Below are 13,878 nucleotides of genomic sequence, written 5' to 3'. Positions count from 1 at the left end.
ACGATAATACCAACAGGCGAAAGACTTCCTGCGGGACGGGGGCTGGGATTAAAAAGAAAAAAATAACATTTAAATATAGGACAAAACACAGATCACGACAAGAGAGACAACACAGGCAGGGTGAAAGGCATAGAGCTCGCTATTTTGTAGTCCTAAAAATCTGAAATTAGTTACCTTTGGTTCGTTCAGCCATTCCTATGGGGAAATGAATAGGGAAAATAAGGTCTGAGGCTTATAGAAGATCTTTAAACGTTTTGTTCTATGAGATAATATCAGTGTGTTAACACGACCTGTATGAATGTGAGGTCTTTATGTGCTTGTTTTGATTACATAAATGCTTCCCAATTCACAAAAAGTGATGTTAGCTGTTGAAGATTTTCATAGAACAAAACGTGTAAGATCTGCTAAGCCTGTGTTTACTACTTACCTTCATTTGGGTATTTGATATCCCCATAGGCTTTGGCCAACGAGCCATGGCTGAGTTAGTGCCTGGTAAAACCCCTGCAGAGAGACAAAGCTGTCCTGTTTCATAACTGACTATGTCTGGCTCTGGTCTGGGGACAAGGTTAGGAGGTGAGACAGACCGACTGTGACTAGACTGTGGTTCTGCTGCCTGCTGGGCTTGGGCGTAGCAGTAGGACTGAAGGCCAACTCTGTCTGGGATGTAAACACACTATGCCTCCCCTGCTGATGGAGTGGTGTTATTACTGCTCTGCCCTGAATGGGAGTGGTTTGGATTTTGCGTTCAGTCTTCTGAGAGGACTGACAGTGTCTCTTTGACATTTTCTTAATGGATGTTTTTGAATGAGATTTTCTTGAATGAAAATGATTGAACTATCTGTCTGAATGACACACTTATAGCTTCTTGACTCAACATGGTGGTTTTACGTGGATATGCTGCAGTCATGTTTTTGTTTTGATCTCTCTACTAACCAGACATTTCTCCTGCACCTCTCTGCAGGTCCTCTCCTCCCTCCCTCCCCCGCCGGCGGGCAGGCAGCAGGTTGCCATGGAAAACTCGTCGGTGGCGTCCGCGTCCTCAGAGGCGGGCAGCACGCGCTCACAGGAGATTGAGGAGCTGGAGCGCTTCATCGACAGCTACGTGCTGGAGTACCAGGTGCAAGGCCTTCTGGGAGACAAAAACGAGACATACCTGGACGGAGACAACAAACCCCAGTCCCACATTTCACAGGTTAGCTAATGCTAAACGGGACCAGAGTGGCAACATTGCTGCTGATACAAGTAGTCTAGGCTTGTCACAATACCAACATTTTGACAAACGATACAATATCAGACGAAGTAGCACGATACCAAATAGTATCGCGATACCATGGTGGAAAAGAAGGTCGAAAGTCATGCGTCCTCCGATACACAACCCAACCAAGCCGCACTGCTTCTTAACACAGCTCGCATCCAACCTGGAAGCCAGCCGCACCAATGTGTCGGAGGAAACACCATGCACCTGTCGACCTTGGTACAGAGTTTGGCTGAGTTTGGCCAGGTTGCCAGATCTAGGAAGAGTCTTGGTGGTTCCAACTACTTCAATTTTAAGAATGATGAAGGCCACTGTGTTGTTGGGGACCTTCAGTTCTGCAGAAATGTTTTTTTACCCTTCCCCAGATCTGTGCCTCGACACAATCATGTCTCTGAGCTCTTCGGACAATTCCTTTGACCGCATGGCTTGGTTTTTGCTCTGACATGCACTTTCAACTGTGGGACTTTATATAGACGTGTGTCTTTCCAAATCATGTCCAATCAATTGAATTTACCACAGTTTGACTCCAATCAAGTTGTAGAAACATCTCAAGGATGATCAATGGAAACAGGATGCACCTGAGCTCAATTTCAAGTCTCGTAGCAAAGGGTCTGAACACCTATGTAAATAAGATATCTGTTTTTTATTTTTAATATGTTTGCAAAATTTTCTAAACCTGTTTTTGCTTTGTCATTATGGGGTATTGTGTGTAGATTGATTTATTTTGTAATTAAGTTGGAATAAGGCTGTAACGTGACTGTGGAAAAAGTCAAGGGGTGTGAATACTTTCCGAAGGCACTGTAACTCTAAAACCAATACTTGGTGGCTCTTGTACGTGCACAGAAAACAGGCTAGTTTACCTCATGGGATGCATTGCCAGCTGAGCAGCATTCACAAAACGTTGACCAGCTGGCAGAGGGTGGAGAAGGAGAGATTTGTAAACGTCTTTCTTTCCATCATCATCACAAAATAGTGTTGAGTAATTGTCATTCCAATTTTTCCCCTCTCTCTCCCTCCCTCTGACCTAGTGGACAGAGGACTGCAATGACAAGAAAGACGGGAGTTGGTCACCCTCGTGGGGGAGGGGCTCCACCAAACCAGTGAGTGTTTGGACTGTATGATGTTTCTGAATTCTGGAGGAAATGCTGGCTGGCTGAAGGTCTACACACAACACACAGCTGTGCTGAACCTCCATGTACGATCATTGATGAGGGGGAAACAAGATCTCAATGATAGCCAAGGTTACTAACATATGGCTCCAGTCAGACATGCATACATACTGCACATTACTGCTGTTTCATTGGGTGTCTACTTCTTTGGTCATATAGCAAATGCCCTTAGGACACAACCGTCATAAATAAGCAAGCTCCATGCTAAAAGAGACCAGATGCATTTTGAATTCAACTTATTTAATCTCTGATGATGGCAGCTTTGCCTACGATGTATCTCAGTTCGAGGCTCTGCTGAAGTGTAGGATGGATGAAGACAAGTGCTCGTCACTTGCAAAATGTAGGCGTAAGTGAGTTTCCACCGGCCATGCTGGCAGCTGGGCTGATAACACATCCAGACTGGCTGATCATAAATTGAGACCTCTCTCACTAATCCTCCTCCTATTTGCATGGGCTTTATGGTGCTAGTGTGTTTGCATAGCGAACTACCCTGGAATTATTCGGTACCAGTAGGTGTTGTTCTGTCAGTGGTGGAATATAGGGGGTTGTAGCCCGGTTGTATAGCTGAGAACAGGGGCGTATTCAGTTATGTTTCTGAATGCTGACGTCATAGCCAGGGTTCTTCTAGTCCGGTGGATGGGGTTTCCCCCATGTGCTGCCTCCGGCTTTGTGTTTGTCTGTGCCTGTTGGCAACGACGACGTGGCAGAGTGTATTTGCCCGTGTCTGCTAGCACAGGGTGCAGGGAGACACACGCGTCTCTGGCTCTCTCTGTCTCCTCCTGTTTCAATCAATGATGTGTGGTAGAGGTCGACCGACTGATTTTTTTCAACGCCGATTATTGGAGGACCAAAAAAAGCCGATACCGATTAATCAGACTATTTTTGTTATTTTTTATATATTTGTGATAATGACAATTACAACAATACTGAATGATCAATGAACACTTTTATTTTAACTTAATATAATACATCAATAAAATCAATTTAGTCTCAAATAAATAATGAAACATGTTCAATTTGGTTTAAGTAATGCAAAAATAGTGTTGGAAAAGAAAGTAAAAGTGCAATATGTGTCATGTTAAAAAGCTAACGTTTAAGTTCCTTGCTCAGAACATGAGAACATATGAAAGCTGGTGGTACCTTTTTAACATGAGTCTTAAATATTCCCAGGTAAGAAGTTTTAGGTTGTAGTTTTTATAGGACTATTTCTCTCTATACCATTTGTATTTCATATACCTTTGACTATTGGATGTTCTAATAGGTACTTTAGTATTGCCAGCCAAATCTCGGGAGTTGACAGACTGCTCTATCAATCATAGACTTAATTATAATATAATAACACAGAAATACGAGCCTTAGGTCATTAATAATAATGGGTGGCATCCGTATGTCTAAATATTGCTGTTACATTGCACAACCTTCAATGTTATGTCATAATTATGTAATATTCTGGCAAATTAGTTCGCAACGAACCTGGCGGCCCAAACTGTTGCATATACCCTGACTCAATGTGCAATGAACGAAGAGAAGTGACAATTTCCGTAGTTAATATTGCCTGCTAACATGAATTTCTTATAACTTTAATATGCAGGTTTAAAAAAAATATATACTTCTGTGTATTGATTTTAAGAAAGGCATTGGTGTTTATGGTAAGGTATAGTCGTCCAACGATTGTGCTTTTTTTGTAAATGCGCTTTTGTTAAATCATCCCGTTTGGCGAAGTTGGCTGTCTTTGTTAGGGAGAAATGGTCTTCACACAGTTCGCAACGAGCCAGGCGGCCCAAACTGCTGCATATACCCTGGCTGTAGCACAGAACGCAAGATAAGTAACACAATATTGCCCCTATCTGGTGCGTGCGTTTATCATCACTCCGTGTGTATCGATGCTAAGGATAACCGTCTTGTGGGTAGCTCAATGGGGTAGACAGAGATGTTTTCCACAAAAACCTTCTCAACTAAATACAAAATAGGCTTACCTGACAGAACTATATCATCATTATTTGTATCAATTGTTTTGCAAACTCTTCCATGATGTGCCACAGCAGTAGACCTAACAGGAGAAACCTCACTCGACTGACACATTCCTCTTACTAGATACACAATTAAATGGGATTTGCAATCCAAATCTTTATTTATATGAAACAAATGTTTACCTTGTTTCTCTGTGAATAATAATAATAATATTGAGAGTTGGGGGGGTGTAACCCAGAATAGAATTAAGAAAAATACAATAGAGCATTTTATGGGGCCTGCCATTCCAAATACAGTTTATTAACCACTATTTTACTGGGTATATTGACAGAAAACACATTTCTTTTACACCAAGGGCCCGGGGGACACATTGCAGGGTAGAGGAGAAGATTGTGCCTATTTGTTTATTTAAAAGTAGCTCTCGTGCTAGAAAATGTTGGAGACCCTTGCCTTAGGGGCTCCCCATAACCAGGAATGCCGTTTCGGCTACATACAAGCTTCCTCAGGCTCTGATACTTACATAAACTGCAATGGCTTTGAGTAAGGTAAGGTTTTGATTTTGCTCCAGTCAATGACCTGACATGGTTAGTATGTGCATGTAAAAATGATTCTATAGTTCGTCCTATCGGTTGTGTATGGTAACAATACATTGATACTGTATGGCGAGGTGACCTGAGGTTGAAAGAAAGATTTTATATTTGTTTGCTGGAGAGAGAGTGAAGCAGACGCTGAGCTGCTTCTGCAGCCTGCCCTCTGGTCTTCTGGGCACTGATTCAGTCATCTGCCACCTGCTTCTTTGCTTCACTTTCATTTGAACTAAGCAGTTGGAGCCCTTTCTAAGCCCTTGTTTGTACACAGAGTGACTTGAGGCTGTCTTGTGGACAGTTTGGTTGGTTGCAGTCAGGTAAAGACTGAGGGTTAGAGTGTCTGGGGTGTGTCGGTTTCTGAGGAAGAGATTTGAGGACAGCAGTTTCAGGATAGCAGTGTAACTTGACTTCTCTGGGATCACAGAGGACCTAGTTTTCACTTCCATTTCAATCTGCACAGTCATGACTCATGTTGCTCCCATATCTATCCCAGAAACAGAGAGCTATTCGGATGCTGATCAGGCCCTTGTGAGGATGTATTGATTTTAGCCTAGACTGAAGTCCCAATGGCACCCTAATCCCTAGAAATGCACTACTTTTGACCAGGGCCGATAGGGAGACGCAGCTTTAGTCTTTCTCCCTCTCAGCTGTTACTGTGGGCTAAGGAAAATGAAAAAGGAGAGGGAGGAAAAGGGGAGACATATTATTCTTTGTATCATCGCCTGATATATATTTTTTCCTTTCCCAAGCACTAGGCTGTCATTTGGTGGGATAAGGCGGCTGCGTGACGTCTGACAAATGACTTTGTGAGAGGCACTGATGAAATAATCAAATGACATGAAATTGAATGAACAGAGAACATGACTTTCTGGCCTGGCCTATTGAGTCTCTCTGTGTGGTATCTGCGTACAGTGTTGTGGGTCTGGGTTGTGTGCATCAGGGAGAACTTCTTTTTTTTTTGTGAAACTGGGAGGTTGTCTAAAACTGCTCTGAGGAATGTACACACACAGACATAAACCACTAGGGAAGGACTGGATATAAATGAGGGGGAACGGCTCACCAGGGGTTAGCGGAATACCCCAGGCAGGCAGTCTGTCTGTAGTTGTTGTAACTTTAATGTGTTACAGAGTTAATGTTTAAGTTGGCTCATTGAGCTGTATCTGGAGATATTTCTTTGCAGTTGTTTGCATATGTAATTGTATTGGTTTGAATTGAATTACGCTTTTTGACTGCAAGTTCTAGAATGCCTTGTGACAGGAATGAGAGAGAGAACGCGCCAATTATGTGCAGGTGCTATTGATTGTGGCTGACTTTCCGATAGCATCTTACCTGCATTGCTCTGTACCAAAACAAAGTCGTTAAATGTAACGTGAACAAGTATTATTACTAAAAAGAAGCTTTCGTATCAAACCCGACGTCACGAGTCATTACTTTGAAGTTAGTTAATCTAAAAGTAGTAGGGTTAAGAGGTGTGTGTCTGTGTGTGTCCATCCACTGAACCAAGGCACTGTCTAGCTGCTCTATTTGTCAACCTGTATGTATGCATGCAGCCAGCCAGCCAGCCTGTACTAGGGTATGGGGCCAGATTGACCATTGGGACAAAACAGTCACTGGCTGCTGCAACCTTTATTCAGCCAGCAGCAGTCAGTTGTGCTTAGCAGCACCGAGTCAGAATGGCCATGGGGAGCTGTGGTTGCTCGGGGTTACCAGCCCTGTCAGCATTCTCCTTCTCCCTTGCTAACCAACATGACCAACGCCCCTCCCTCCACCCACATCTCTCTCTCCCTCGCTTTTTTTGTCTTCCTCCCTCACTCAGTGCTCATGGTAACATTCATCATGTAAATGGTCTTCAGACTCAGCAGCAGACACAGACCTGCCTGATAGACAATTACAGACCTATCTCAATTTATTACCCCACACCGCTGCTAACCACAAACTGTGGATGGGAATATATTGGATCCTTACTCTCCACTCTCCTCCCTCATAGATAATAGAAATGTGTCTTATTGACAATACAATCAGCATTGCATATCACATGTTCTGCGTTTTCTGCAAAGGAGGATTTGATATGGTATTGATCTTAATCCCTCTTCCACCCACTATCTATCTCTGTCTGTCTCTACCCCCCCTCCCTGCAGGATGAGTGGGATCACAGTAGTAATGGCAGTACAGGGTCCAGGCCCAGCTCTGGCTCTAGACCTGGTTCAGGCTCCAGGTCTGGTAGCAGGGGGAGGAACAACCAATTCAGAGGGCCAGCCAAGGTACAGGTAACTAACCATCCTACTGTTTTTACATTACACCACCATGTCCCCAGACATTTAGCTCCATCATCAGTTACAGCAAAAAACTGCGTGCCTTTCATGATCAGGAAACATCCATTCCTGTATTTTCAGATAATTGAGGGAGGGTAGCATATCTATTTGGCATGTAGCTAGCTAAGCAAACAACTTGTCATTTATCTTGCTTGTTGAGAGATTAGTCTTTTTTTGGAAGAGCTTGACATTTGCAAGTATTTGCATTTAACTCGCCCTAGTAAAGTTATCTGTTACCAAATCAAGCAATATTTGGAAATAACTTTCTAGTTTATCCCCTGACAGTTAGCTCGTTAACTAGCCAAATTGATGTGCTCTGTCATTAGCTACTGTAACTAGCTAGTCAATTTGACGTGGTCCATCAATTCATCTTGTAGCACAAGGGTCTCCTACAGGTCCATCGTGAGCTACCAGTAGCTCGGAGCCCACCTATGAGTAGCTCGCCAAACAATTCTGAATGTATTTTTCACGTTTTCCACCGCAAACTGTCATGAACAAATCTCACACGTATCAGACACCTCAAGCTCCCGACTACTATCCAATCCACATTGACTAGTTTGTCACAGTTGGCTTAAAAAGCCAAAGGTAAGAATATCTACCAATTCATTTCCAGCAATATTGCCTGTGTGGTGCATATGTTTGTCTATCATTTACTTCATGTAGTCAGTTAGCGATGATGAAGATAACAACTGTCTTCTGGGTAGACAAACTTTCCCCCAAAACGTCTCAATTTAATGTTAACTGCAAAGTAAATATGGGAAAAAACAAGTTTGTATAGAAAAAAAAGTCCCTTATATACATTGTGATGGGATGATCATCTTTCCACTGAATGGTACTTTAAAGGATGTATATGAAACAAGGGGTCATGGAGAAGGAAACACTTCACCTAGCACCGTAGTATTATTTGTCATTCTATATAGAGTGCATTTGGAATGTATTCAGACCCCTTGACCTTTTCCACATTTTGTTACATTAGTCTTATTCTAAAATTGATTAAATAGTTTTTTCCCGTCATCAATCTACACACAATACTCCTTAATGACAAAGCAAAAACAGAAAATGTTGCAAAAAATATCACTCACATAAGTATTCACATCTTTTACTCAGTACTTTGTTGAAGCACCTTAGCAGTGATTACAGCCTCGAGTCTTGGGTATGACGCTACAAGCTTGGCACACCTGTATCTTGGGAGTTTCTCCCATTCCGCTCTGTCGGGTTGGATGGGGAGCATCGCTGCACAGCTATTTTCAGGTCTCTCCAGAGATGTTAGATCGGGTTCAAGCCCGGGCTCTGGCTGGGCCACTCAACGACATTCAGACACTCCTGCGTTGTCTTGGCTCTGCTTAGGGTCGTTGTCCTACTGGAAGGTGACCCTTCGCCCCAGTCTGAGGTCCTGAGCGCTCTGGAGCAGGTTTTCATCAAGGATCTCTCTGTACTTTGCTCCGTTCATCTTTCCCTTGATCCTGACTAGTCTCCCAGTCCCTGCCGCTGAAAAAAACATTCCCACAGCATGATGCTGCCACCACCATGCTTCACCGTAGGGATGATGCCAGGATTCCTCCAGATGTGACATTTGGCATTCAGGCCAAAGAGTTCAATCTTGGTTTCATCAGACCAGAGAATCTTGTCTTTCATGGTCTGGGAATCTTTAGGTGCCTATAGGCCAACTCCAAGTGAGCTGTTGTGCCTTTTTCTGAAGAATGGCTTCCTTCTGGCCACTAACATATAGGCCTGATTGGTGGTGCTGCAGAGATGGTTGTCCTTCTGGAAGGTTCTCCTATCTCCACAGAAGAGCTCTGTCAAAGTAACAAAATGTGGAAAGAGTCAAGGGGTCTGAATACTTTCCCGAATGCACTGTAAACTGAACAAAAATATAAACATAACATGCAACAATTTGAAAGATTTTCCTGAGTGACTGTTCATAGAAGGAAATCATTCAATCCAAATAAATTCATTAGGCCCTAATCTGTGGATTTCACATGACTGGCCAGCCCAGCCAATCAGAATTAGTTTTCCCCACAACAAGGCTTTATTACAGACAGATATACTCCTCAGCACTCTACAGCCCCCTGCAGGTGAAGAAGTCGGATGTGGAGGTCCTGAGCTGGCGTGATGACACGTGGTCTGCCTTTGTGAGGCATGTTGGACGTACTGCCAAATTCTCGAAAACGACGTTGGAGAAATGAACATTAAATTCTCTGGTAGTCAGCATGCCAATTGCACACTCCCTCAACTTGACATTTGTGGCATTGTGTTGAGTGACAAAACTGCACATTTTAGTGGCCTTATTGTCCCCAGCACAAGGAGCACCTGTGTAATGCGCATGCTGTTTAAACAGCTTCTTAATTTGCCACACCTGTCAGGTGGATGGATTATCTTAGCAAAGGAGAAATGCTCACTTACAGAGATGTAAACAAATGTTTGCCCAAAATTTGAGACAAATAAGTTTTTGTGTTGTATGGAACATTTCTGGGATCTTTTATTTCAGCTCATGAAACATGGGACCAACACTTTGCATATTTATATTTTTGTTGAGTATATTAACATTTCATCCCTAAAAAATAAACAACATGAAATTTAAACCAACAGTTTGCAAAGTACTTTTGAACGTTCTGAAATAATGGACTTTGACATCACTCAAGGAACCAGTCAATCAACTGCAGCATATTACTATAGCAGTGGCCATGGATGTAACCTGGAAAAGGATGAATATTTTTGTTGAAATCGATAGGCCATTGCCTAATACCAGAATTAAGATGGACCTGCCGATTCATTTTTTTTGTAACAGTTTTGCCCTGTTAAAATGTTTCCTTATACACCCTTTAACATGTCAATGACTGTTAGCATTCAAGTTAAGTATTAGTTCAATGAAGCACCAAGATGCCCCTTTTTGATCAATATTAGCTGTAGTAGTAGACGTGTTCTGTAAAGTGATATATAGATAATACACTGTTGTAATGTGTTGTCTTTCAGAACGGGAACAGAGAAGGGTCCTTTGACATCCTGGGTACTGACATCTGGGCTGCTAACACCATGGACTCTCATGGGTATGTCATGTATGTAACTATTTACTCATTCATTACTCACCACCACCCCACAGTTCCCCTTCACCACACACACCATAGTAACACCATGGACTCATGGGTATGTCATGTATTGACCAACACGTTTCCTACCCATCAATGGATAGGAAAAATATGCAGTATTACAAGCTTCCACAGATGTATAGCTTGTAGTCTGTTTACATTCACAGGCTTTATTGTCTTTATGGGCAGTTGGATGGGGGTTAGTCCAGGTTAGCCTGACTACACATTCATATCGCTCCTGCCAAACACCACGCTCATTGAGTGTTGATTTGGATTCCTCCCCGACGTCTTGTAGAATGCAAACACGTTCTGATTGGTCCCAGAAACTGATGGGTTGGGCAAGAGCAGGCCAACACTAATCAAGTCAATGGCTTTGATACTCTGATTGGTTGGAGACTATCCAATCGCTGAATAATTTGTTTTATAACCCCCTGATTTTGACATCGGCACAAATGACTTCTAGGATGGCAGTTTCAGACTGATTGATAGAGCAGCGGAATTAACTCCAGGATGAGTTGTCAGGCAAGTGGGCTGGTGTCTTCAGCTTTTGAAACTGTACGGTCTCTTGTCCTCATATAGTGGTGGCTACCCTCTCCAGACCAGGCAAGCTGATGCTAGGAAAACATTACCTGCTTTGGTGTTGTCAGACTAGAGATAGAAGAGAGAGAAAAAAGCCACAGGGGTCAGACTGTTCTAACAAAATAACTACATTAGCAACGGCTTAGCCTCAGGCTAAATGAAATACATTTACAGCCACACCTTCTTTCAGCATCAGCAAGCTGTTTTTTAATTGGTGATGATATCTGCCCCCTAGCAGCTTAAACAAGGGGAAATGTGGTTTGTTCTGATTTAACAATTCATATCAGCATTTGTTTTGTTATGAATCACAGTTTTTTTTTTTTGCTACAAGCTTAATTAGCTGAGTTTCTCTATTTATTGAAGACATAATGACAATTTCACCTTTCTGAGTATGCACCCAAAATGGAACCCTATTATCTATACAGTGCACTGCTTTTGACCAGAGCACCATTGGCCCTGGTCAAAAGTTTGGCTCTATGTAGGCAATATGGTACCATTTGGGATGCAGCCTGAGATTCAGCTCTTGGCCTGTTTGTGATGTCATCTAGAGGGGTAGACTCACTCTGTAATCACAAATGCATGCTACGAAGATGAACACGTATACAAAACAAACTCTTCTGGGATGAGATGGCCAACTGTTTTTGGGAGGTTTTAAAAAAGAAGTCGAACCAGCACTGATAAACAAAGGCTTGAATCTCTTGCGTGACCCGGTAGCTAGGTAGGTGTGTTGAATAAAAGGAGAGTGGTGTTATGTGATGATGACATAGTGGGGGTGGGTGTTGGGTGTCAGCTGCATGGTAATGCCATGTTAACTTTTCCTCAAAGAGGTTGTTAAATCACGTTGGTATAGAAGGAAGGAAGCCACGTACACAATATGGAAGCCCGCCCTTGTAACTACGACAAACTGTAATTGGACTAGTCAGAACCCCTTTTCTAGGACCAGGGGCTGTATTTGCTTACAAACACTTTTTTATATTCTGTATCAGATTCATGATAGATTAATGTAATGGCTGGATTAAAACTGCCACTCTTTCAATTTTGTGATTTACGTTTTAATCGGCACACTGTGAAACATATGGTAACATCGTCTGACTGAGATTTTTAAAGGAGCTATTAGCCGGGCATCATCAGGGGGTCATTTAAAGTAGTTAGGATGACCGGGCATCTTCAAGGGGTGTTCCTAAAGTAGCTAGGCTGCCTATATGCATCATTAGGGGGCAGCTAGGCTTCAGTGGTGTTTTGGGTGATTAAAATGATGATCACATATCTAAGCCCCCTTGTTTTGGGGGCTTAGAGAAGTGGGCAGATGGTAGAGTATATGGAGTTAGTGATGGTCTGTAGACAGGAAATGGAGACTTCACAGTTTATTCTCTGAGTGGATGCTCTAAGAACAGTGGGTGTCTTTCCTGCTATTAACAGACCTCGTCCTGTCCTGTGTTGTAGTTGGGCGTCCAGCCTGAGTGTATTAACTGTCATGTCATCTTCCTCACCTAAGTTGTGTTGTTTTTGTAGGGGGGCAACATGGGACCTCCAGCCTGAGAAGCTGGACTTCAGCCAGTTCCACAGGAAACACTTCCGGGGAACACCAAAGCACCTTCCACACATCGACAGAGAGGGGTCAGTGCATCTTCAGCCTCAATTTTAAAAATGTAATAAAAGGCTCCTGTCCAAAGGCTCCTTGACTTGAACATGGTCACTCATGGTCACTCCTAATTCACTCGCTACTTTCTCGCCATTTTCTCTTGGCCCTAACCCTTCAATGTTTCCTCTTTGCAGATCTGAAAGCCCATACATCCCTCCCATTGATCCTCTTCCATGGGATAAACATGACAATGATGATGCTGGTCCATTCCATTACTACTTAGAACTGTAGGTGTCTGTAGCCTCTGCTAGACTCTTCCTTCCCCACTTCTCTCAGCCTCAGTACTGGGTTATCATATAGGCTCAATCTCAATGAGTTTTTCCACGATTCCTCACAACCTATCCTCATATCCTTCTCAACCATATTGGAGAAGGTCCAAGGTCCCGTCCCTCAAACCTTCTTCTCCAATGAGTTTTGAGAAGGAGGCGAGGAAAGAGGATGTGAGGAATGGAGGAAAGATGAACTGAGAATGAGCCACAGCCCACTGTATAAGGAAGTCCCTATCAGAGCCCAATCTACCACACCTGTTCATCCTGTCTCCATCTGTGTGTCTGTTTCTGTCTTTCAGGATGATGAAAGGCAAGTTTGAATATGATGATGGGATCAACTTGAACGACATGGAGCAGTTCCTGCCAGGCCTTACCGTAAGTTACAGATCTTCTATCTCTATCCTCTTCTGTAGATAGAAGACTCAATCTTTATCTCTATCTCTTAGAGGTTAGAGCATTGGGCCGGTATCCGAAAGGTTGATGGATCGAATCCCCGAGCTGACAAAGTAAAAATCTGTCGTTCTGCCCCTGAACAAGGCGGTTATCCCACTGTTCCCCAGTAGGCAGTCATTGTAATAAGCATTTGTTCTTTAACTGGCTTGCCTAGTTAAATAAAGGTTAACATTTTTATAAATAAATCAAAATCCTCTTTCTGCTTTCTATCAAGACCATAAACCTACTTGTTGGTAGGGAGCTCCACCTGATGGTTAGAAGATTGAACAACCGTACTTTAGTGAAAGAAAGGTATTGAGTATTCTTGTGTGAGTGGAGTGACTACTAGTGGTGAAATATTGTCCCTTTACTGCCACCCTGTGGTAGTTTCAAGGTAAGTTCCATCCTCATCATAATGCACTGTAGTGCTGATGAGACTTAACCTTTCCTGGATCTCTGTATTAATGCTTGAAAACCCTAAATAGAACACATCCCGAAAGACCAAGGTGGGGGTGTAATTTTCTTTAGCTCTGTAGCCAATATAACTGTAAAACAATGCAATTCAGTAAACTTGAA

The 13,878-nt window shown here is 42.8% G+C and overlaps 1 protein-coding gene across 6 annotated transcripts in view; it reads left to right on the top strand.

Moving 5' to 3' along the window:
• LOC112219615 (CBP80/20-dependent translation initiation factor) overlaps positions 1 to 13,878 on the top strand; it is a 138,228-nt gene that overhangs the window by 20,523 nt on the left and 103,827 nt on the right. For 2 of the 6 annotated variants that reach the window (XM_024381011.2, XM_024381015.2), the window contains exons 2-8: positions 962 to 1,192; positions 2,284 to 2,355; positions 7,121 to 7,249; positions 10,268 to 10,350; positions 12,472 to 12,576; positions 12,736 to 12,828; positions 13,170 to 13,245. In XM_024381011.2, the coding sequence (XP_024236779.1) occupies positions 1,010 to 1,192; positions 2,284 to 2,355; positions 7,121 to 7,249; positions 10,268 to 10,350; positions 12,472 to 12,576; positions 12,736 to 12,828; positions 13,170 to 13,245 (741 nt within the window). In that variant the 5' untranslated portion in view covers positions 962 to 1,009. The remainder of the gene's footprint in view (positions 1 to 961; positions 1,193 to 2,283; positions 2,356 to 7,120; positions 7,250 to 10,267; positions 10,351 to 12,471; positions 12,577 to 12,735; positions 12,829 to 13,169; positions 13,246 to 13,878) is intronic. The other 4 variants (XM_024381012.2, XM_024381013.2, XM_042302109.1 and 1 more) reach the window with 4 other exon arrangements.

Source organism: Oncorhynchus tshawytscha, linkage group LG20 (assembly GCF_018296145.1).
Source record: "Oncorhynchus tshawytscha isolate Ot180627B linkage group LG20, Otsh_v2.0, whole genome shotgun sequence".
In the NCBI taxonomy this organism is placed as follows: domain Eukaryota; kingdom Metazoa; phylum Chordata; class Actinopteri; order Salmoniformes; family Salmonidae; genus Oncorhynchus; species Oncorhynchus tshawytscha.
This window is presented reverse-complemented; position numbering and strand designations above follow the sequence as displayed.